This window comes from Leptinotarsa decemlineata, unplaced genomic scaffold (assembly GCF_025532065.1).
Source record: "Leptinotarsa decemlineata unplaced genomic scaffold, Ldec_3_MD MMD2_tig00000133_RagTag_RagTag, whole genome shotgun sequence".
NCBI classification, from domain to species: domain Eukaryota; kingdom Metazoa; phylum Arthropoda; class Insecta; order Coleoptera; family Chrysomelidae; genus Leptinotarsa; species Leptinotarsa decemlineata.
In genome coordinates this window covers 3,770,403-3,795,823 of record NW_027412542.1, presented here as the reverse complement: position 1 = coordinate 3,795,823, position 25,421 = coordinate 3,770,403, and the positions used below count along the sequence as shown (strand labels likewise).

Sequence of the window (25,421 nt, the reverse complement as noted above, 5' to 3'; positions counted from 1 at the left end):
TGCGAATTATGACTTCAAATGCGGCGAAGAACTGTTTTGATAGCAGCATAACATCTTTTTTATGTCAATATCCCCTCTAAATATTACGTCGAAATGTTTTTTATGCAATATTTTGCCATGAGATGGGATGATACAAAAAATTTCAGTTATTTAGACGTTTGGATGAATTTGGCTTCAAATCACTTAATGTTATTTTGGTAGGGACTAACAAGCTTTGCCAATACCTTTTCACTGGTTTCTTCCTGCTGGGTGTTTGTTCTGTTTACTCTACATTCAATTACGATCATCCACTCTTTATTTCAACTAGCTTAATACTTTTTTGGTAGTTGAAAAAACTTCGTAGTACATTCAGGTACTTTTTCGATCATAATCACCTGAAGCATCTACTCAAATTTCATATACCTAAGGTACCCCCTTAAATTATGATTACTTAGTGCATATTATAAATTCTACATTATTTGTTTAAAGGTGGATGACAATGTTTGATGGTGAATTTAATTGTTTGAAGGTGATTGACAATGTTTCGTGATGAATTTCACTAGTTCGGACTTCGGACTATATAAAATGATTTGAAATCCCTGAAACAACTAAAAAAGAAGAATTAAAAAAGAATAGTTGAAAATAACAATTATATTAAGCAGGTTTATTGTTGCTTAATATAATTGTTATTTTCAACGATTCTTTTTTAATTATTCTTTTTTACTTGTTTCAGGGATTTCAAATCATTTTATATAGTAGACAATGGAAGTCCGAACTAGTGAAATTCGTGAATTTAATTATTTCAAACTTCCATTGTCTAATACGATATAAAATGACTTGAAATCCCTGAAAGAACCAATGAAATTAAAAAAAAAAAGAATTCTCTTTAATTTTATTGATTCTTTCAGGAATTACAGGTCTACATCAATAACACAATGTTTGTTTCTAGGAAAATAAGTTGAGTAATGATGATCTATTGAAATCCAATTGGTCATTCAATAAAATGTTCGAATTTTCAAGTTTAATAATTTCCATTGCTTTCAAATAATTAAGCTTCAAACCTTTATTTTCTAAGTGTGAAACTTTGAAATCTCCGTTGAAGATATGATTTTCTTTTAAAAGATGATTTGAATGTGTTGAACTTGTTTTTTTTATTTAGATACATCGCTCATATTTATGATGCTTCTGGATACGATTCCTAAATTACCTACTCCAGATTTATCGACTTTGGATGTTTTGTTTTTATTATTTTTAACTAACTTTCCCAACGTATTACCTGTTCTTGATACAATTTTTACATCTTGTTTATTAAAAAATGAAGCCACTTTTTCTTATGGGAAAGTTTGTGATAAACTGAAAAATTATATTTGCTGTTCAGTCTATTAGTTGTCAAGTACAAGAAATTGACTGAGTTTGAATGGTCTTCTTCTACTTCAATAGTGATTTTAATGTTTTCATGAATTTTGTTAATATCCCTGTGAAAAATATCTAATTATCTCTTAGTACCTGTGAAACATACCAAAACTTCATCCACATATCTATGCCAATACAAGAGATACTTAAACAAAAGATGCTTAAGAATCGACTTCTATACGTTATCCTTGAAAATTTCTGCAAGTAAGGGGTTCTACGGATTTCCCATAATAAATGTTGTTGAATTGAAAATAATTTTGTTTAAGACATAATGAAAGAAGGTCAAAGATTTCTTTTTCATAACTGGGTTCACTCGATTTTTTCTTCAATAATTCTGGAACTGAAGTAATGGCATCATCAGGAGGTTGCTGGGAAATAGGTTCTGCACATCGAAGGATATTAATTTTGCGTTGTCTGTTAGAGTTAGGTATATTCTTTAATTCATACATATGAATTACAAAGAATGAATTTAGATTGAAATTCACTATGGTTCATGATGATACTGATGGTGCAGTGGTCTAATCGAAACTACTGGTTTAATCGAAAAACTATGCGCAGTTTAATTAGTAAGTACGATTTTGGAGTTTGAGGGTTCACCGAAGGTAATTTGAATGTTTTCTTTTCATTAAAAAGTAGGTTTGAATTTAAAAAAAATCGTTCAGTTGTCTTTGGCAAGAATTAGTCGTAGTCATGTCGGTCAATAGCACAGTGTTGCCTTCATCTGCTCCGGTTAGTATGAAATCGTTTTCTTTCATTTTACTACGTATGAATTTCACAAGCTTCCATTCATTCGTTGAAACACCGTCTTTTAAAAATCCAGTTTTTATGATATGTGACGTCTGGTATCTGTTATTAATTAAAAATCGGCAGGCAGAATAATACTTTCATTACAGAAAAATCACTAAATCATCTACTGTGAGTCAGATCGGGAATGTCACTGGCTATAATCATAAAGGTATTGCTGTCACGCTGACCGCTGAAAAAATTAATCAAATCAGAAGAAACATAGAAAATATTACTCAAAAAACTTCTGGAAGGTAGGGTATATCCAGAAGTTAGGGAAGTTTACAGCCAGATTTGAAATATTATAAACGAGTATATAAATACAGTTTTAGAAACTATTTTAGATCCGTAAATAATTACTCCAAAGTAGAAATGAAGAAAAGAGGAAAAATTGGATCATAAGAAAGTATGACTCATATGAAATGTTCATTCGATTGGATGAATGAGTAAAAGAATAAATTTGCGCTATTGATTGAGTAACTTTGTGGAAACACTTTTGCTTGGGAAAATCCGTTCTTAATCTTTACCAACGCGTGAAGAATGAAAAAGCCACAGAGAAATGAAGGAAACAAAAAGATATCAATGTTTTGAAAGTTTGTCACACATGACTGACAGATTTTGGAATAACTATTGGAATATCCTGTGAAGAGCTTTCTTCAGAAGGAGTGTATTTATTCATTTTGAAGTATAAATGCATGTTTATCATTGATGAATCAAACTAATCAGATTTTGAACCGTGAAATTCAGATCATAATAGCGGTAGAAAGGTATTTCCCCAAGAATTCCTGAAGTATATTCCATCGGTCGGCACTCGAAATTACAAATTGATATTGGATTAATTCTGAAATGCCTTTATGAATTCTTGGATATTATAACCCATCAATCCAAACCATTCCAGCAGAGGAATGTGTGAAAATATCTACTTTTCAATTGAATCATACAATTTTCTCCTGAGAGTTCGGTTCGAACCAAGTGATGGGTTTTCTTATGGAAATAAATCTTTACGTGCATACCTTGTTCTGAACTTCAAATTGTTAGGATAACAAGAGTTTCGTTTTGTTGTTTTTCGTTGAATCGATGTATTTTATGAAAAGTGTGGAGTTTAACACAGAGTTTGGTTTGTAATTTTGTATAAAATGTTGTATCCACTCAATTTTATATTTTCCTGATTAAATAAGCAAATCAATCTTATACAATCAATTCTCCTAGTCACACATGCAAAGTGAATCAATTATCCTGTCAAGTTAAATCATTTATATGGACAAATTGATTCAATGAATTCAATAATACACTTCTGTTACGCTTCTGTTATAATAGTTATAGTTCAACCAGCGAAAGTTTTTGAAAAATGTCAAGCGTTTGACAGTTATTAATTCAGAATTTTGAAATGATCCCTCAACAAATACGTTCAATTTAACAATTAATAGGGAAGAGTTGGCATGAAAGGGACATTTTTAGGGTGAATATGTATATAAGCAATATCAATAAATTTTACATTTATTGAACCTGATATTATAATTGGTACAACATTTGGAAAAGCATTTTGAGTATAAAAAACATAAAAAACTAGTTGTTATTGAAAAAATTAGAAAAATATGAACCACTGTATTTGTCCCTTTCAACACATCTCACTGGATTGAAAGGGGAATATTTGGGGCTGAGAGGGACACAGTTGGGGCTGAAAGGGACACATACAAAAACATTTAAAGTAGGTGTGATAAATCAATATTAAATGAAAAAAAAGCTTTCACTCTTTCAGTCCCGGCATTATCAAGAGGTGGAGGTAGTTTGAGTACTATATCCCCTTTTTTGACATCAGCCACGTCATCAATCTTAGAAAAAACAAAGTGGTAGGAACTGTTATTAACTTTTTTTAAAAACTTAACACTGACTTCGCCATCTTCCATGACTTCATTTATTTGCCCAATAAAATGTCTGATTATTTTTTTTTTCGCAAATTTAACGACGATAAAATCATCCACGTTGAAAGAATCATTTTCGGCGAACCTCGTTTCCTCCTCAACCTCCCAATCCAAAGAATTGTCACTTTCGGCATAGACAACATCCTCTTCGTTGCTACTTTTACTGCTACTACTTTGCAACAGTTTCCTTTTTATTGCTTTTTTTTATCATCCGTGTTGATCTTGTTTAGTTTAATTTTTTTAATTGCACAGGCTTCCTCTATTTCATTTTTCTTTGGTGTGGCAGTGATTATGCGACTAGTTCCTCTTTTTCTTCCTCTTCAATTGAGTTTTCTCGGAGGTGCCTTTGGAAATGGTTTTACAGAAGCAGGTGATATAATTATAGAAGGGTCAGTGGAGCAGGACGGACGCGGTTCAGCAGAGGGTACACTTTCTAGATTGGGCCCTTCTGGTTCAACTTGTTTATTTGGATCTTCGTGGTCTGTTACAGATGCGTATAGGAAATCTTGTTCCGCAAATATATTTTTATCAAACGGATAAATACCAGTCTTTGAAAATCCGGAGCAAATATTCTTGGGTGTAAAAGCACTGATAAAAGCAGAATGGGCTAATTTTGGTAAATGATAGATTGATATGGTTTTACCCGGATTTAATACCATCCAATCATTTTGGGCAATTTTAAAATAATTTTCGAATAGCCCGAATACCTAGATGTCTAAGATTTTCACGGGCATGATATATGACATCAATATTAATGTGACTCTCGTGATTGTCAATTAGTGGTAACACCGGGTTTTCTTTAGATGGACGTACTTCTTCCACAAAATGTTTAAATCCCAAATAAAAGTTATCAGAAGTAATCCATCCACTTTTGTGACATAAGCCTAGGTTTCCGGTAGGGCAATCTTCCAGCATAAAGTCCTTAAACCGAACCCTAGGAAATATGAATACCGGAGGAACGTGGTTACCTGAAGCTGAAACAAATGCCAACATTGTTACAAACTGTCCCCGTTCAGCAGAGGTAACCTGACCGACTTGCTTGGCTCCACGTTCAGCGATGATGGAAGGAAGCTCAGTAACAGTGGTTAAGCCTGTTTCATTGTAGCATTGATTTAGCTATATCACATGCAGATGCACAATTAGTTTATTAGCAAATTTCTTCTACAACTCGTTTCTCCATATTTACTGTAAACTTAAATCTTTAATCAGAAGAATCATGAAATACAAATCAATCAAAAAATTTCAGCTTATTAAAAGAGAGAAGAAAAAAAAACAACTCATAAGTGCTCCTTTGTTCTCTCCAGTTCATAAAAGAGGACATACGCTTCCGCACTGACAAGCGATTTTGATGAAATTGGGGACACGTGTGAATCATGCCACGTGCCACTATAAGGGTGTCTACAATATGCTGTGTAATGCCTGGTGTAAGTAGTTCCACTGTGATTCGAAAGTGCATACAGATTGTAACGACAAGGAGCCACATTGTCTGCTGCATAAATGCTCATATCTAATCCTTCTAAAGAAAACTCAATGGCAACAATCAATTTGCCTCTGAATATTTCCGTTCGAGAGAATCTTTTTAAATGAATTACTAAAGTACGGGGAAACTTATGGATCGATAAGGACTTTGTGCATTTTCTTCTTTCCTTGTGATGAATTTCAGGAAATGAATGAGGTCCATACCAATTATTTCTTTCAAAATATAAGGGTTGGATCGCACTTCAGTGAATGGTTTGAACAAGGTTGAAAACACGCTTTAAATAATCTTTCCTGAAAATTGACGGATTCCACTATTAAATCACCTACTATGTGAAAAAGGTCTTTGTTTGGTTTTAATTACCCATCCAGTATGAATTGTATGCAGTTTATCCCAAAGTGGGAACAACCTTTTTGTATAACTGTTTTCACAATGAAAAAAATCTGTTTAAAATCTATTTTTCCGTTAAACAGCTGTTGCTACGAACGACTACCCTTACGAACGACAACCCTCAGAAGTCGAAACTTGTGCAAGCTAAGGATTAACGAGGTCTTACCTTTTAACGTGTGATTCCTAACACTCCGGACAGAAAACTGAAAAGTGAAATGAAAAGAAAAACTAACTGTTTCACATATCAATACTGTCAAAAGATCGCTTTCCGTATACGTTTCATGCATGTATTGTCGCCAGGATAGAAAAAATGGCAAAACGCCAATACAGTTGCTTTATTGTAATTGGATTTACCCGTTACAAAGCAAATCCAATTCATTTGAAATAACAAGTATAGTTTTGAAATAAAAATGCAATCATAAAAACAAACATTCCACCCTGAAAACCAGTTCCCAATTAAAACAACTTTGTACCTACTCAACTCGCCATTTTATTCTTGCGAGCAACTAGGTCATGTTCTGAGTAATACTAAAAACAGACCGAAAATAAACAAATATTCAACTGCTATGTTGGCCATTGCAACACCGAATTTTTATGAGGTGCAAAATGATTCGAAAACTATTTTAATTATATCTGAGTGCATTTCTGTTCTGTAGTGATTGCTTTCTAAATGGTCTAGTGTTCCAGATAAATTATATGAACTGACAAATATCAGTTGGGCAATCTGTGGTTGGGCTGAAACGTTTGTAGGCTAACACAGAGATGGCGCTACTAGTATTGAATCGATATGATTTTAAGTTAACCCTAACCACCGTACATAAGTTAACATAAGTAAATTCACTGCTGTCGGCCTTTTTGATGTTTCGGGTCGAGATTTTATTTTTTGCTGGCATGTGACGGGGCAGGAGGGTGTCGGCTAAAAGCTGTTGTGCACCTCTGCACGAGGTTCGATCAAAAAATATGTGACCATGATCTGACTTAGACAATTGGTACGAGGAGCTCCCAATAAATGTCTCATATGATTGTTTAGCCTTTGATAAAAAATTAGACAAGGTGGTGGAATAAACGTATATTTTATGTAGTAAGATTATACAATTTAGGTTAAAAAATTATGCTAATATATTTTGAAGGTTTTTTAGAATGATGAGTTTTTAATTTTTTTAAACATTTGTTTTTGAATTTCTATTGGCAAATTTCAAAGTTTAATAAATTCTTACCCCTGTGACAAAAAAAATAATCCAAAGGAAAATTATCACATAGGTGAGAAATGTTGATTTTTCAAAACATCATTTTGAACTGGTTGTCTTCGCAATCAGTTGCTCATAAATTGTTGAATTGATTAAGAAATTCTGTCTCTAGATGAATGATACATTGTAAAAATGAATCTGGAGGCATATATAAACTTCTAAACTGTTTGGCTACTGTATTACTATATGCCTTGAAATTACTATAGACATTTGTTTCATTCAGTGTGGTACTAGCCGCCGTGGCAAAATTTGTACATACTTTACATGAATGTTTTCTTAAAAATTTTCTCAAAAGATATCCACAAATATAGCCCAAGCTGTTACTTTCTGGAGTAGCTAGAGTTCTATAATCATTTGTCTCTACTCTCAAATGTTTATAGGGAACTTCCACAAGAATCTTCATTCTATTTATGTCTGCATCTATAATACTAGATATAATCTCACTAGTATCTTCTAGACAATCAGTTCCTTCTGCCTGTGTGAAATACTGAAGAGTAAATGTGTTTTTGAAAGCTCTGGTAATTTGAATAGGAGTATTTCTGAGTTGAACAAATACATATAAATAACAATAATCTTTATTGGCCCCAAGAAACATTTAGTGTTCATGGTAAGGATCTTGATAAATTGAAAAATACAAATGAATATAGGTACCAAATATATTGAAGCAGAATTTGGTGAGAGAAAAAAAGAGGTAGTTTAGCAAACGTTTATTTCATTTTGTTTTGAATCGTTTTTCTGATTTTTTTTTTATATTATTGGGTTGATTGTTGTAAATCAAAACTTCAGTATAACATACAGATTTCTTAGTTTTGGGTTGCCTAGTTTGGTAATTATCAAGTGTGTCAGTCGAAATTCTAATGTTTTTCGTTATTCATGACAATCTAAGAAAAGACATATTTGCTATTTATAGTAGATTAACTGGAACATATAAATGGAAAGTAGGCTCCAAAAAAGATTATTTGAATATACATTTGGTACTTTGGTTTTGCAAAGATTTCAGTGGAAGTAATTGTTTTCCTACAGATACGAATCAAAAACTTGATGTGGTTCAACAATTATTTTCCTTTTTGGATTTCCAGTGGAACTGGAGGCATATACAATTCGTAAAGTTCAATTTCATCAAATTAAATTCATAATAAAAAGTCTGCATATTAATGACTCCACTTTTTATAGTCTATAACAATTTATTTCATGATTTTCGTTATATGTTCATCACTTCACTCTTACATAATAAATAATATGAAAACATACCTTTTTTCGTCAATTGGAAATCGAAAAAAATGAATGCCGACATCACTCTGCAAATTACAGCAACCCACAGCTCAACACTTGTTCATTTTGAAACTGGACACAAATTTTCCACAAATACAAAACCACCACTTACAACGACTCACTCTGTAATAACAGTCCATGCCTCAACTTGGCTCGCTTGGTAAATGCATCAGATTCAGTCGGTTGCGCTGTAGGTCGACTGAGCATAAAATTCGAGGTGGGGAATCTTGACTCAAATATGGCGGAGAGTGAACTTACTTGTGTTTATTTCCATACGGTGCCCTAACCTTCAAAAGACTCGTGTACAAACTTCATAGTTGTCGGATTATTAGTTTGTGAGAATATTTTGAGTGAAGCAACTTTTGTTAGTTCCAAGAAAATGGATAAACAGGGATTTCATCTGTCAATGTATAATTGCCTCTTGGCGGAAAAAACTGTTGAAACCAAGGCTTGGCTTTGATAAACATTATTCGGACTTTGCACCAGGAAAATCAACCGTTGAAAAGTGGTTTGCTAACTTTAAACGAGGTGAAATGACCTTAAAGCGAAGTTGATCGAGATAGCTGAGGCCCTAAAGATATCAAATGAAAGTGGGCATATCTTGTATGAATATTTGAGTATGCGAAAGCTCTCTTTAGAGCGGGTGCCGCGCGAGATCACAATCGACTGAAAACAACAACGAATTGATGATTCTGAACAGTGTTTGAAACTGTTCCATCATAGAAAACTCGAATTTATGCGTAGATGTGATAATGGATGAGACATGGCTCCTCCATCATTTCACACCGGAATTAAAACGATCGTCATTTGAGTGGACCGACCACACGTTGCAAAGATGTAACAGTCGGCTGTCGAGGTTATGGTATCGGTATTTTGGGACGCGCATGGTATAATATTCATCGACTATCCTGAAAAGGAAAAAAACCAGAAACAGAGACTATTACATATCGTTATTGGAGCGTTCGAAGGACGAAATCATAAAAAACGGCCCCATTTGAAAAGAAAGTGCTGTTTCATCAAGACAATGCACCGTGTTACAAATCACTGAAGGCTTAGAATTGTTTCTGCGTCCACCGTATTCTCCAAACATGGCACCCAGCGACTTCTTTTTGTCCTCTGAGAAAGCTCGCTGGAAATAAATTTAGCCCCTATGAAGTAGTGAGCGTCGAAATTGCGGCCTATTTTGGGGTTAAAGACTAATCGTACTATAAAAATGGTATCGAAAAATTGTATAATCGCTATAATCATTATATCGTCTTCAAAGGCAACTACATCAAAAAACTTTTTTTTAGGAACTTTGGCAGCCCAGTAAGTCCACAAGGTTACGCATAATTTCATCATCATCTAAATGAATACTATTATCAAAAATTCCCAAAAACGGGCTCATTTTTGATATTGAATTACTCTTTTTCGAAAGTAAGTATCAAAAAATTTATTAGGAAAATAAGAGTTACTGTGAATTTTATAAAATTCTACTACATGGAGAATGAACGTAATGAAAAGGAATTAACGAAAATATGTTGTTATGCGAATTCTGGAAACACTATCAAAAAAGAACGAGAGGAAATTCCCAGTAAACGTTCAAATTATTTTCCATTGACCGCTGGACAGTGATCTACCAAAGATGCAGGCATTTACATGCATGCTGAAGTATCGTACACTTTCCGAACGGTAAAGGTAATCAAGCAGAGAGTCAGAGACTCATTTGTGATAGGACCACGACAGTCAGCAACGTGATCCTGCTGACTGATGTTTTTTATCATAAATGATCCATGATGATAATCAAACAATTTTCACGATTTTTTTATGTCTAAACACGTTTCGCTAAATGGACACCAATATGTCTTAGCACAATCATGCCGATGGAATTGCAAAGGCTGCTTCTCAAATGCTTGGAACACTGCTACGAACCAGAAAACTGTACAAACCTCAGCAACTTTTGATGCTTTATGAAGCTCAGGTCAGATCTTCATTGCAGTATTGTTCTCATGTATGGAGATCTGCCCCCAAACATACCCTGAAGTTGCTGGATTCCGTCCAGAAAAGAGCCATCCGCCTGATTGGAGACACGAACATCACGTGCAACCTTGATAGCTTGGAACATTGAAGAAAGGTTGGAGATTTATCTCTCTCCTTTAGATACTTTCACGGAAGGTTTTAAAGTGACTTGACACATTTGATTCCACCAAGGGTGGTACATATCAGAAATATGCGACGGACTGTGGTTGCTCATCGTTTTGAGGTTCAACTCAGTACACCTCTAACTTCACTGTTCAAGAACGCTTTCATTTGGAGAACGGCGTTCATGTGTAATAAAGATTATGCGAACGTTTTTCCAAATGGATTCAATCTCCAGGGATTCAGATCCAATGTGATTTGCTACTTTCTCACTGGCAAAGCTCTGAGAGCGCCTTGATGATTTTTCTGTAGTACTTGTGTTTCACCCTTAAAAAACACCTTAGCTTACTCGGTTCTACCGAGGTTAACCGTAGCTTCCATGGTAGAACCGAAGAAGCTAAAGTATTAGCGAAACGCTTCTAGAAATAAAAAAAATCTTCGTGAAAATTGTTCAACCATTATTATGAATATCTAGTGTTGATAATTTTCATCAAGTAACGGGTCAATCCATTCATAACTAACGAACTGCGACGGCCCGCACGGGTGCAATGCTGCCACTGAATATACTACAGAATGTCTTTATATACAACGTTCAGAGCTTTTTTATTCTTGAAACAGCAACATATAATTGGCCCGGTACTGCCGCAACCGCTATGTCCCTGCATTTTAAATCTGTAACATTCATTCAAATAACATGCTGTAAGAGGCTATATTGATTACATTATGGACAGAAGATGAAGGATATATTGAAGATAATTTTATAAACCCGCCTTTTTACCCGCTTCTGGTGTCTTACTTGGAATATTTGAAAATCCTTTTTTATTGCATATCTGGAACATAAATTGAACCTACATACAAAATTTCAGCCTCCGACAATATACCGGTATGGAGAAACAGTCATGAAAAAGTAATTTTCATAAGTAAACGCGCACCATTTACCCTCAGTTGGAATATTTGAAAATCCTTTATTAGTGCGCATCTAAGACCTAAGAAGCACCTATATACCAAATTTTAGCTTCCTAGAACTCACAAGTATGGAGAAAGTTCGGTATCATGCTCATTACTCATATGAACGGAAAAATAATTACATAATCGTGTTTAGGATTAACTTCTATACGACTTGAGCTCAATGTTCTCCCTTTCTCTATGTTATTGGCTTTTGCTTCCATTTAGGCGCATTAAGCCATGAGCTCAATGTTATATTTTGTTCAAAATATTTGGCGGTTTTTTGATTTTCCTTTCTGGTTCAAAATTGTGGGAAGTTTTAAAATTCAACAATTTGCGAAAGGAAAAATTGTTGCGAGTTTAATCATTGCGACAATGACAACAAAAAACAAACATTTACTTTTTTTGATATGTTTTTGTTTCGGGGATCCAATCGGAGTTTTGGGCTTCCTGCACAACAACGAAGTCTCGCTGCTGGAAGCACCATCGGAGTTGGCCATGCTCTTGACTCTCGGTCTTAGAGCGCTCAGCTTCAACGATGAAAACATTATCACGCGCGCATAGAATGTTCTCCTCAATTTGTCGACACTCCTCAACGATTTCACATATCTTCAGTTTACTCGCTCATTGTCGTATCTGAATTCACCCGATGAATGGACTAAAATTAGAAACGGACAGGATACGGTAAAACTTGAACTCTAGCCGATAAAGTAGGGACCCAACTTAAAATTAGCCGCAACTGTAAACACTGGCACTGTTTATTATGCTAAGTTATATACTATTGAGATGTACTACGTATTCACCGATAACTATCACACTTCAACGCCAACTTTGTCATTTCACTTTGAAATTACCCGATAAACGACTCCCGAATCCGGTATTCAACTATTCGATACAAAATAACTGGATCATGGCTAGACATGATCGCTGGTTTAGATGCACGTTGTTACTCCCGTCAGTCATAGGGAAAAGTGTTTATTTTTAACTTTCTCGGTTTAGACGCCTTGTGTCGGGTGGAGAGACGCTATAGGTGTGCTGGCACTCGAATAATATCTTCTTTTTTTCGAATTTGCTATACCTGATATTATTCTATTTTCTTGATTTTTGAGCGACGTGCGTCTAATTTTGCGCTTCTGATAATTTGCCAGAATTTGTAATGGTGATTACCATCGGAGGAAACGGACAGATGTTTCAAGTTATTATGCCTTCATGACTTGGATAATGAGAGAAATTCTTGTGTTTGTGCTTCAATAAGATGAAACGATTCTTTTGTAACAAAATTCTGCTTTTTTGAAATACCGTAAAATACGGTATTCCAAGAAAGGTCGGGAAACGAATGACGAACATCAGTTAAGCATAACAATTATACGATATTGAATCAGTACACCAGGTTTACTGATTGGGGGTCACCAGAGGCTGCCCTCAAGGTGGGGTACTATCTCCCCTTCTGTGGTCGCTCCTGATGGATAGTCTGCTTGATTCCCTCGACAGAAGAAAAGTAGATCTGCAAGATTATGCAGGTGACATTGCCATCTTGGCAAGGTCCTCATGAGGAAGGATAGCTTGTAATATCCTCTAAAGCACGATGGACGTTGTTCACAGTTGGTGCCTGCAGGAGCAGATGTCTGTCAACCTCAACAAAACAGTGATGATCCCCTTCACCAGGAGGAGAAAATTGGACGATCTAACGCCACTTTTCCTGAATGGTGAGGTCATTCCATTTGGAACGGAGGTAAAATATTTTGGCATTGTTCTTGATGAAAAACTCACCTGGAACGCTCACTTGGGAAAGTTTTACACAAAGCCAGACTGTCCCTATGAACATGTCGAAGAATTTGTGGTAAAACTTGGGGTTATGGTCCTAAACAAATCCATTGGATTCATGTGATGATTGTCAGACCCATGATCACTTATATTGCAATTGCCTGGTGATCCAAGGCTTCACAGAAAACGGCCTAGGCAAAGCTCTCTGGCTTACACAGACAGGCTTGTCTGGTCATCAGTGGTGCCATCAGTATCACATCATCAGCAGCCATGGAGATCCTTCTAGATTTACCTCCTCTCCACATTTTCTGGAGAGAGAGGCTAGATGGACTGCATATATTGTGCACATTGCCAATTGTACAGATCAATTTAGTGCAGAGTGCAACAGACTGTTGGTTGACACTGGAAGTCACAGTACTCTGGAAATGGCCTTTAACTTTATGTAGTACCGAGTACAGAGGACTGGATCCTCCGGGAGAAGGAAATATTAAGAGCAGATAGTCTACCTAGAAACCTATGCGACTGTATTTGAAGCGAAAATTCACGCTATTGAATTGTATGCGGAGAGATTGGAAGAATCCAACCTCATACACAACTCAATAAAATATTTTCTTACAGTCAAGCGGCGTTGGAAGCTCTTGGTTTCTACCGAGCAACGTCTAAATTGGTAGCAAATTGCCAAAAACGACTCTCCTCGATAGGAAGACTTAACATATTGTCTCTGGTCTGGCTTCTTGGCCATACTTGCCTGGAAGGCAATGAGGCTGCTGACTCCTTTGCGAATGAGAGTGCTGCAAGCAGCTTCATAGGACCAGAACCTGCCATTGGCATTGCTTCAAGCTTTGCCAAACAAAGATTGAACACCAGGATGGTAAGAAGATTAATGGACTTATGGCAGAATCTTCCAAGATTCACCCTCCGATGCTTGATACCAAACAGTTGTTGGACTACAGTAAGGATGAACTACGATGTCTAACCGTCCTTTTCACAGGTCACTGTCATTTGAATATCATATACAGAGACTCCGGCTGTTGGAAGGCAGTGTGTGCCGCCTCTGTTTGGAAAATGATGATGAAACAGCAGAGCACATATTTTGTACTATTCCAGTGAGGACCGAATCAGGTTTTTAGAGTTCAACAGAGCAGTACTCTTACCATCTGACCTGAAAGACGACTCACCATACAAAGTAATCGGTTTCGTTAAGAAGCTGGGTTTATTCGCTCGAGTGTGAAAATGTGTGAGCCACAATAAACTCTTGCAGGTTGCGGTGGAGGGCCCACTCACTTTGGACCTAACCTAACCCAACCTAACACTGGGTGTCAAAAAATCTATCAGACAAGGGTAACCAATGATATTTGGTTTTAGGTATATTTCTGCGATGATTCTAGTTTTCACGCCTTCTCAATTTGCCATAGTGTCACTTTCTATATTGCATTATACCGTTTCCTTACTCGTTTCTCGATCTAGAGGAAGAAAGCGGTACAAGTGGCCAGTCGAAATGACTAGCTCTTGATTTGCGGAGGCCTGGGTGCAGGTCGATTCTTGATTTTTTATAGACGCCATTTACATAAATTTACAGAAATACTGTACCCCTTTTCAACACTTGTCGCTGTAGGCCAAATTAGTTACACGTTGATAGGCGACACTTCAATAAAGCAAGGAATGCGGTTTACTCGAGAGTTTTATAAGAATTTTGCTTCCCTACCCTTGAAATGAATGAATAATAGTACTAACTTATCACTATTGAACATATAAGTTGTCATTGGATGAAGGAATCAGAGTGTCAAGGCTCTGAAATGTTCTTCTCTCTCCAATGGTTGCCTAAATAGGAAATATAACAAAGTACAGGGTCTTACCCAAGGGTTTAACGCACTGAATCTCAGAACTTGTAATCGAAATGCTTTTTCCAGAAACCATCAAGGAAACTCAAGGTTGTTGTTTATAACACTCCTCCAAATAGGCTCCTCTGATGCGTAAGTCGTCTTCTCAAAGAATCGATCTTCTAAAGATTAATTACGGATTCGAGCAAGTTTTTGCTTCTATAAGAATATAGTAAACACATTTTCAAAAACAAATTGTGAGAATCTAAAAAGAAGCAAATGAACTTCAAATTGAACCAAACTCATCAATTTATTACAAAATTCAAACAAAAGAGGGCTATATTTTCAGAAGAGATTAGTTTTCGGGAGAAAAATCTTCTCAGCTTTCTACTTTCTTATCTTTATGCAAAAAAATGTTTAGACACCGTCACCTTGCTGCAACAAAGACAGCTTTTCAGGAACTGAAAAGTTTTCCAAATTGAACTTTTTTGGCAATACGCACATGGAGTTTCATCTCTGAGGGTACCTTAAGGCTGCTAGATCCTATCCTGGAAAAACCATCTGCTTCTCAGACAAGCACTCGTATAGTCATTGTATTCTGATCATCTCAAAGATTTTCTTTCACCCCTGTACATAAACAAAAACGTTGATTATTCATTAGTGAGTGAGGTAAACTAGTTGAATCCATGATTCATTTACAGGACCTTTAAGGACCGCGTTGCTAACTTTCTCACTCTTATATTCATCTATCTCAGATAACGTTTCACAGTACAACTCTCGATTATGGAGAAAAATTATAATGTTTATTTCCAGACTTTTTTGACTGCACACTCTTCTCTATCCAACCCAATGACACGATGACCTTTTTCTGAAACAATTTCTGTACATTCCACGGAAAAAGAAACGCTCTTGGTAACGAAAAAAGCTATAACTATTCAAAGCACCATGTTTTCTCATAACCCCTTTACGATAACAGCCTTTTCCATCGAGGGTATCAAACTAACGAAGTGGAAATCCTATTAAGCTCTCGATCGCTGTAAAATAACAGAAGGCCCATTCAATTTTGCCTTCATTTATTTTTGTATGCGAATTTCGAATGAGGAGCTCAGTAGCTTTCTCTTTCGGATAAGTGAAGATTTCCAATATTCACTTTGTAGTCACGTTAGTGGAATTCTCAAATCCACTTAATTGAGTCAATTCTTCATTAAATTAGGCATAGTGGAGTACAAATAGTTCAACCCCAATTTATCGAAATTATTGTTTTCACTCGTGTAAAATACGGTCTATTGCAATTGCACTGGACAACTTCATGGAACAAGAAACTACTCGTATAAGATTTCGTTCGACTAGTTCCACAAGGTGACACTGCAAAACTCAAGGAAAACAAAGAAAGGTATTCTTGTGATTGACAATGTTTCATGATTAATTTTATTAGTTCGGTCTTCCATTGTCTAATATGATTCTGATATGATTAGAAATCTATGAAAGAACAAGAAATGGAAATCCGAACTAATAAAATTCAAAAAAAGTACTGATAATGGAAAAAATGCATTATTCGGAAGAAGAGACTGATAAGTCTAAAGATATTCAGGGTCAGTCAGATGATATTGAGCGGGGTAGAAGATTCGGCAAAAAGAAAAGTGTTTGATATCTGCCTGTAAAGTTCTCCAAAGTCAGATTAACTCTGGCATTCAACAGACGATGAGAATAAAAAGTATTGTGGATACATTTGTAATAATAAACACTGAATATTCAGTAAAGATTTATTTTAAATCATTCAACAACTTTCTAAAATAACTTCTTTCATCCCGTTTTTCAAATTTTTATAGTATAGAATAAGTATAGATAAGTATAGTATAAGTATAGATAATTGCTAATACATACAATATTGTATGTATCTACTCAAAGTAAAATCATCTCTGTAGTGTTCTACAGTTTCGACTTCTAATATGTGTAAATTCATTTCAATTGAATGGGTAGTCACAATTCACAAAATATTAATATTTGATGTTAACAGCTTTTTCGACACACTGTGTCATCTGCTGAACGAATTATAAACTAACTTAGGAATATGACGTCATCTCCTTGCATACCAAAAGTTGCTCTAGTAGGTAGAGTGAAGTATCAAGGGGCATTTGGGAAATTACTATTGACATCCACGAGTAGCTGCTACACAAAACCGAATGGAAGGGAAAAACATAAAGAAAGTTATTCTAAGCTGGAAAAGTATGTTTTCAAACTACGATAAACTTGTTTGGGAGGGAGAACAAAGTTGATATCTGACCTTAACAGGAAGTTATTTTTTTTATCAATCTAATGATAGATAAGCAGTTATTTGTTGATACGTAGGGTAAATTAGAGAATTGAATAAGTCTTGTTGTTCTTTTGGGAATTCTCTCTCATAGTAAAGATTTGAGATTGTGGCAGTTATATATTTTTTTTTAATTTTATAACACATTAACACTATACTTGTCTGTCTTCTATTTTCTAGATTGGGTATCTTTATTCATTTCCTAGTGCTACTGATCTAACTGAATTAAAGTCCGGGTATACTTTATATTTTTTGTAATATAAATATCTCAGAAATCTGTTTTGAATTTTTTTAATCTATTTTGTTGAACAATATACTACAGCCCCATATTTAAGTTTATATCTGATCAAACTATTGTAAAGTGTAGTAATCGCTTTAATGTCATTGAAATGTGGACTTTGTCTCATTACAAATCCCATAACTCATAGTGCCTGAGATGCTATGTAATCCAAATGTGGTTTATAGGAGAGTATATGGAGTTATAGTATATACCTAAATCTTTGACGGTCTCCACGTTGGATAATTTAATACCATTCATCGAGTAATTGTATAGTCTGTCAGTTAGTTTTCGGATACAAGACAGGACAGAACATTTGGAAATATTGAACGAGAGCTCATTTTTCACACTCCATCGATGAACACTATTGATGTCCTCTTACAGTTTGACACAATCTTGTGAGTTTTCGATCTGTCTATAAAATTCAAGGTCTTCTGCAAATAACAGACACTCAGAGTACTTTAAATTTCGAATTAGATCATTAATGAATATAAAAAAATGAATGGACCCAAGTTTGATCCTTGAGGGACTCCAAAGTTTGCGCGGACTCTCAAATATGCTGGATTGCCGTTTGAAAACCAGATCGAAGCCGATGAAATGTTTAGGTGCATTCGACCTTCACGATTCAGGCCCATTCAACATTTCTTCTGGTATAGACTGGAAACCCAAGAGATGAACATGTGAACATTCTGTTGAGAAGGATGAGCATTGAGAGAATCATACTTGATCACCCATTTATTCACAACATTGTCCCTTGATTCTGTAGTAACCAATTGGAAAAATTGTAATTTCCATAAAAAGCCAGATTTTCTACGTGGTTAGCTTTTTGAAGTACCTAATTTGGGTAATAAGTGTGTAAATATAATAGTGCTGAGTATAGAATTATAACAATTTGCTTTATAAGAAGAGCCTCACCGAGAAACAAGTTTATTTGCATTCAAAGAATTTTATTAATACTCAACAACAGTGTGCGTGGTTCGCGACTGACTTACTGCATGTATGACACTTTCGTCTATGAGAAATATTAAATGAAATGAACAGACTGAGAAACATATTATATTCGTATGCAGACCTGCATACGAATATAATATGAGAATTATTACTGGACGGACACTTCCAACTTCTTCTAAATTGTATTTCTGATTACCCGAGTAATGGTCCTAATTCCTGACAGTTCGTATAATCCTTCCTGAATACAAATTAATTGGGATTCAAACGCGACTGTTGCAGTGAATGTTTAATTGAACATTAAACCGATTACATTTCATTGGTGGACGACCGTATTCCACCGGGTCGACTGTCGAAATAAACTAATAATATTCTCATTGATGTGTCTGGATTGAGCCTGGCAGATACTTCTAACGATGTTTAAATTGGAAATAGAAGCGATATTTTCATTAATTTTGATAGGTTTCTCTTGAACTTTTGCAGCGAATGTTTTATTTATACCCGCGGGTATTTCCGGTTATGATGATACACCTTACTTTTTATTGGCACGCTCGATCGGATATTCTGGGTTTAATGTGTGAACAAGGAAACTTCCCAGTGATACACAGCTTACTGATGGAAGTGATGTAAGTGTACAGATTCATTAAGCAGCCTACACACATGGGATCCTGGTTCGTTGAACATGGTTCGCCGAACCAAGTTCTTGGTTCGTCACTCCCAACACACAGTGGAGGGGAGTTTGAACAGTGGTTTGCCATTTTACCAGTTTCATTCCAGCAGTTGGCATGAGTTCTTCGAAGTTGCAGCCGCTATTGTTGAGTTTGGGGGTTTTACAAGAAAGAAGAAGAGAAGATCGCAATGGACCAAGCAGTGGCTTCGTGGTCTCTTCTCAATCTCTAATATCATCTTAGGGAGAAGAGTGCGAGAGATTACACCAATTATTCAACAATGATCGGAATACAAATCATGAAATTATGAAACAACAACAAAAATTAATTGGCGCTCCGTGACAACTTCATTGATTCCAGTGGCGCATTAGCTTTTTCAGCTAGAGAAAAACCCGAAAAAACCTGCAGCACCACATCATCTGAAGATCTTGATCTGCCAATGTTCTCTCTTTTATAAAATGAATTGTAGGGTGTCTCCAGAGGCTCCAATGAATTCTATCAGAGGTTGAGTCATGTTTGAAGATCATCAGTGTTATTATTAGATTGACTGGTGCCTCAGATTTACTTGTTTTCTTATAACAGTTAGTTAGTTTGGCGCATGTTCGTCAATACAGTCGATCATCATCTCTTGAAAGTTCCATTTTTAGATGATTCAACAATAAGCTTTGCACGGACTGGTTATTGATCATATTAGGAAACGCTAGTTGAAGTTCCAGAAAATCACATACGTTATTGCTACCTCTTGAATATTTACTACAAAGTAAACAAGTGAAGATTTTTTCAGCAAAAGAGTTACAAACACAAGACGAGATAGACTGTACGGAATCATTCAATCCAGAGCGGTCAGGAGTATTGATTCTGCTTTTGTTTTTCTCACGAAGGGTATTCAACAAGAACCCAAAGAATTCGGAACAATCCTCTTGTTGTCCTAACGAGTATTGGGTGGACTTCAAAGACTCCAGGATATCGATTGGATTGAAAGATGATACATTCTTACGAAACTGCAGCTGCATGAACAAGTGTTTCAGTTTGATGAATAAATAGGAAACATTCTTGTTCTCGTTGATCATTAAAACTGGAACAAAATATGAGTATTTATTGAAACGTGTGACACCCTACATATCAAAACAAATCATATGAGAAAGTTGATACCGGCCGAACATCATCTCGTTGCTATACTTTGCTACCTAGCTACTGGAAGAAACTTGGAGGATTCAAAGTTTTCGTGCGCCATATCACCAAAAGCACTGGGGAAAATGGCGAACAACGGTTCCCCTCCTCTAACCACTGTCGAACTTAGTGCGCCCTACCGGTGAGCCAAACAAATGTTTTCCAACCCGATGGAAGACCAAGTTCGTGAGAAATTGTGGCGATCTTGGTTCGTTAAACACCACATACAGGGGAACAAATGACAACATGGTTAGTGTGAACCAAGTTTGACAAACCATGTTCCTATGTGTGTAGGCCGCTTTACTCGTTTCTTGATCTAAAGACAGCGGTACATGTGCCCAGTTGGAATGACTAGCTCTTTACTTATGGAGGCACAGGCACAGATCTGTTCTTAATTTTTTATAGGAATTCAATTATAAGTGCTGAAAAGGGTTACCAAATCGAAACTCTTATTTGGACGCCATCTACAGATATTTCTAGAAATTCTGTATCCCATTTCAACACCTGTCACTGTAGACCAACTTAGTTACATCGACTTCAAGCATACCAACATAACAGGAACACAGTTTACTCGAGAGTTTCAATAGGGGTTTGGTCCCTAGTCTTGAAATTGATTAATGAATAAAAATAATGATAATAATTAATATTGGATTTGAACTGTAACCAAAAAGAAATCATAGTGTGGAAGTGCTGGAATTTTTTACTCCTTCCAATGGTTGCTTCAATAGGAAAAGTAACAAAATACAAGGTCTCAACCTGGGGTTTAATGTACTAAACCTCACAAATTCTGAACAAAATGCTATTTCCAGAAACCCTTCAACGAGACTATTCTTATTCTTGAGATTCGGGACTCCGGCGGTCTCCAGCAGTAGCCACTTCGGACCTAGGTATTACAGTGTAGCTAGACACGTCAAAGACGATTTTCTTCCCGCATACTATAAAACCTTAGAATATTCAATGTACTCCACGTTCGTTGACATCGTCGATTTTGTCGAGTTTTTAATTTTTTAATGTCCTTGTTGTGCCCTTTTTAAACGTTTTCATGTTTTCAGCTGTTTTATGATTCCATGATTGTATTATGCGACCTGGTAGAAATATAATACAAAAAATGTTTTGTAAAAATATCCTGATGACTCTACGATTAGTTAAAATGGACACATTCAAAATATGATTCCAGACAATCCGCTTCAAATATCTTTAAATACCTCAAACGTTGGAATTTATCCTGATGGATGATTCTCAAAAAAAAAGATTACTCAAATCACCACTGTGTGGTTCTTAGGCGAAACCACAGAAAGATTCTCTCAATAATGTTTCCTTCATACATTTATTCAGTATTGGTTCAAAATTCAGGCAATGCTACCACCTGTTCCATCCGTTCCTTCACACACGGACTCTAAGTATGACATTACCAAAAGTACCACACTTCTCACTCCACTTCTGTCACTATGAAAAACAACTCTATGACTGAACAAAAAAAAAGAGTTCTTGTTGGCGTCAATTCGTATACTTTACCCTAACATGAATAAAAATAGTAAAAATACTATCAGCATTCTAATTATGATTTATTTGGAGTACTACTGCAGACTGCTTGGTAGTGTTCCAGATCTGTTAAAATAGAGAATAGAAATTTCATATAATAAGTATGTTACCGTCTACAATTCAAAATCGTTCAGACTGTCTCGCAAACTATATAAAATGAAAAGTGGAAAAATGGAATGTTAGATATGAATATTGTTTGATGTTTTTTTTTTTGTGGAGAGTCAATGTTTCTTGATTGTGGTTTATAACATTTCACAATCTGAAAAACTAGTAAATATAGATCATTAAAGAATCTTTTCTCATCCCGAAGTGCACTCCAAAAAGTTTTTGCATAATATGTACTTTTGGAAAGTCTTATCAGTCAATAACTTGTATTTATACATTTTTTAAATAACGTAAACTATTGAAAACCAAAAATTTCAATACTTGGCGTTTTTAAAAAACGGCTAACTTTTCGAAAGAAAGACCTCTTCTGTTGTGAAAACCTGAAAACGCCTCTTTAGCAAATATGCCTAGTTCTTCTGACGAAGTACAGGCATATTTGCCAGTCCTTAGTACAGGGGCGGTAGCTGATTAACGAGGAAAACAGATTTTAACCGAGTTTGTTTTACATAATACACATACAGGATGAGTCCGAAAATTCAGTTCAAGTTCCGTCTCCAATCTCTCGCCTTAGTAATGAGAACCAGAAACGATCCATTTACACAGAGTAAGTTCAAATACACTCGTTGCCTACCAAATATATAAAATAGGATTCTTTACTTTGTCTCGCTAATTCGCGAGGTTTTTTGATGATTGTTTCAATCCATTCCATTGTATGGTCACCATTTGATTTCAGAACGCTATCGCTATTGCCGATCCTGTTATCTGTTTTCTCTTTATGTATTCACAATGTTCATTTGTTCTTATTAGCACCCCCTATGAAGATGTCATCAACCCCCTTGATGACATCTTCATAGGGGGTGATGTCATCACCTTTACTAACATGATCAACATTGCCAGAACACATTTTGGATATCTTTCATCTGCAGAGACGTGTATTTCAAATAGCTCCTTAGAAATGGCTATCCGTTTCGACGAAAGATATCGAGGTGGCGAAATTGCAACAGATTAATATCAGAAAATACCTAGTACGAATATTTCAGTCAATCAACAATATTTCACATTCCAAAATCCCTTTGATATTTGTCGAACGTTTGAAAATAAATAGAGCCAAACAAAAAACTGCAAGCCTCAAGGATTTTCCTGTAGTGCTTGTGTTTTGTCCTTGAATTGAATATAATTATCAACTATGTGTATGCATAACCACTTATTTTATTTATAAGAAATAACTTTGACGTAAAATCGGATGGAACGTAACTTTATTACCACGATATCATACAGAATTCGATTCGTTGATTCACACAGACTTTAATAATATAAGTGTGGTTTGTTTTTTAGAATAATACATTATTTGAAAGAAGTCGTTTCTTTGCTAACATCAAGTGATTCTTTTGAAAGATTCTGAATTGATATTTTATTGGCCGTAATATAAATTTTGCCTTCATCTGAAACTTGAAAATTCATCACGGGCGCGGAACAAAAGAAAGAAAGAGTTTAGAAGTACGAGCAAAAAGAAGCAATGAAGCCGAATTAGTTTAAGCCTCATCGAACATAGATTTCGAAGATTCTAACAGAAAATTAACTATGCGAAACGAAAGCGACGAGTCGCGCATAAATATTTCAAGAGTTCACAAAGTTTAAATTAGGAAAGAATGGTTCGTAGAGAAAGTTTCGAATGTGCCCTTAGAGAATTATGTGGAATTGAATTTAATCGAGAAATTAGGGTAGATTTAGGGTTATTTCAGTTGCCCGTCACGTTCCAAATGCCACAGTGTTATCAAACATGCATAGGTGAGGACAGTGAAGAAGTATCACATGTTTTTGCTCTGTATACTATAATAGGGATTATTAATCACAGAGCAGGGACCCAAGTACAACATTCAGATTGCAGAAGCTCGTAAGTCACAGTTTTGAAAGTGACACTATCTCAAAAGAAATCTTGAAGAGAAAATGATGAAGAAGAAAGTGAAAATATGAAAGAAATAAAACTTTTCTAGTCAAATGTAACATTCAAATTACTAAGAATATTTTTCAAAATTAGAATTAGATGGAAAATATATGTATGAATTGACAATACATCAACGTAGGTGAGGTGTACCAAAAAATGTGGTACATAGTTAAGATAAACTATGATGAACTTGGATACTGTGTCATTGAGAAATTCCTTTGACAGAATAAGACAACATTACTGGTTTCTAAAATTGATAAAGATCGTTAAGAAATATATCCATTTGTTTTGTTCTGTTTCTAGCATAAAAAAGTTGGTGAAATGCAATCAGGATATCTCCTTTATTCTCTACAAATAACTTCTGTTCATATGTTCATCTGAAAGCAGTTCCTACTTTAACTTCTGAGGAAAGATTAATTTCTGGGAAAGAAAAATATCAGCTTTCTACTTCTCCATCTTTATATAAAAAAATGTGGTGATTTTCCAAAAAAAGAAAGGAAACAATCAATTTCAAAAAATTAACTCTATGGGTACAAAGATGTAGAGATGGTACAAAAAAAGTAAGTTTCAGACACAACCTGGAAGAGAACCCTTTTGAAACAGCTACTTTCATATTAACTTCAACGAAATGAATACAAACATTTTTGTCTAATTACCACTGGTTCATTTTATTTATACGAATGGTTTCGGGTTTGACCCCATTATCAAGTATAAAACTGTTTTATACATTTCATTATAGTGATCATGAATTACCACAAAATAAACAAGTCATCAATCACACATATGTCATATAAATATTGAATTATACGAAAGAAACATGCTTTTGAAACAAATACTTTCATATGAACACTGAATCATACAAAAATACTTTTCTCTATCCAGTTTATATTCCAAACTTTCGTTGTGGAATCGAATCAGATATCAATCACAGGATTGCTACACAATATAGTAAATGAAAGAGGTAAAATTTTACTGACAAGAAACACTGTCATTCTCACTGTAGGACTTCCGTTATTTCAGCTCAAGGCACTTGCTTTATCTCCTCTTCAGCACCAAATCTGGATAACTTCACAAGATGGAACATTCAAATCATTCATGAAATTACGACTTCATGAATGAGTTGAATCTACTCATGTCATCGATGACAGTACGTAATGACATTCATTTGCTAATTTGATCCAATCCCAGCTATAGGAATCTTGTTTGAATTGAAAGGGATATAGGTATTTTTAGAAGAGATTTTTGGAAATTTTGGTTTCCTACTTCTTTCTCCACCTTTATACAAATAAAAAAATGAAATCAGAAATCAGGCATTGAATTCAGAC

The 25,421-nt window shown here is 35.3% G+C and overlaps 1 protein-coding gene across 9 annotated transcripts in view; it reads right to left on the bottom strand.

The window, feature by feature from the left end:
- Grip (Glutamate receptor interacting protein) overlaps positions 1–25,421 on the bottom strand; it is a 398,341-nt gene that overhangs the window by 112,477 nt on the left and 260,443 nt on the right. Inside the window, exon 1 of one of the 9 annotated variants that reach the window (XM_074172572.1) lies at positions 11,947–12,524. The exons of 7 other annotated variants lie outside the window; for them this stretch is intronic. In XM_074172572.1, coding sequence (XP_074028673.1) covers positions 11,947–12,094 — 148 coding nt within the window. In that variant the 5' untranslated portion in view covers positions 12,095–12,524. Of the gene's footprint in view, positions 1–8,462; positions 8,521–11,946; positions 12,525–25,421 lie in introns of those variants that run through there. One more of the 9 variants, XM_074172574.1, reaches the window with a different exon arrangement.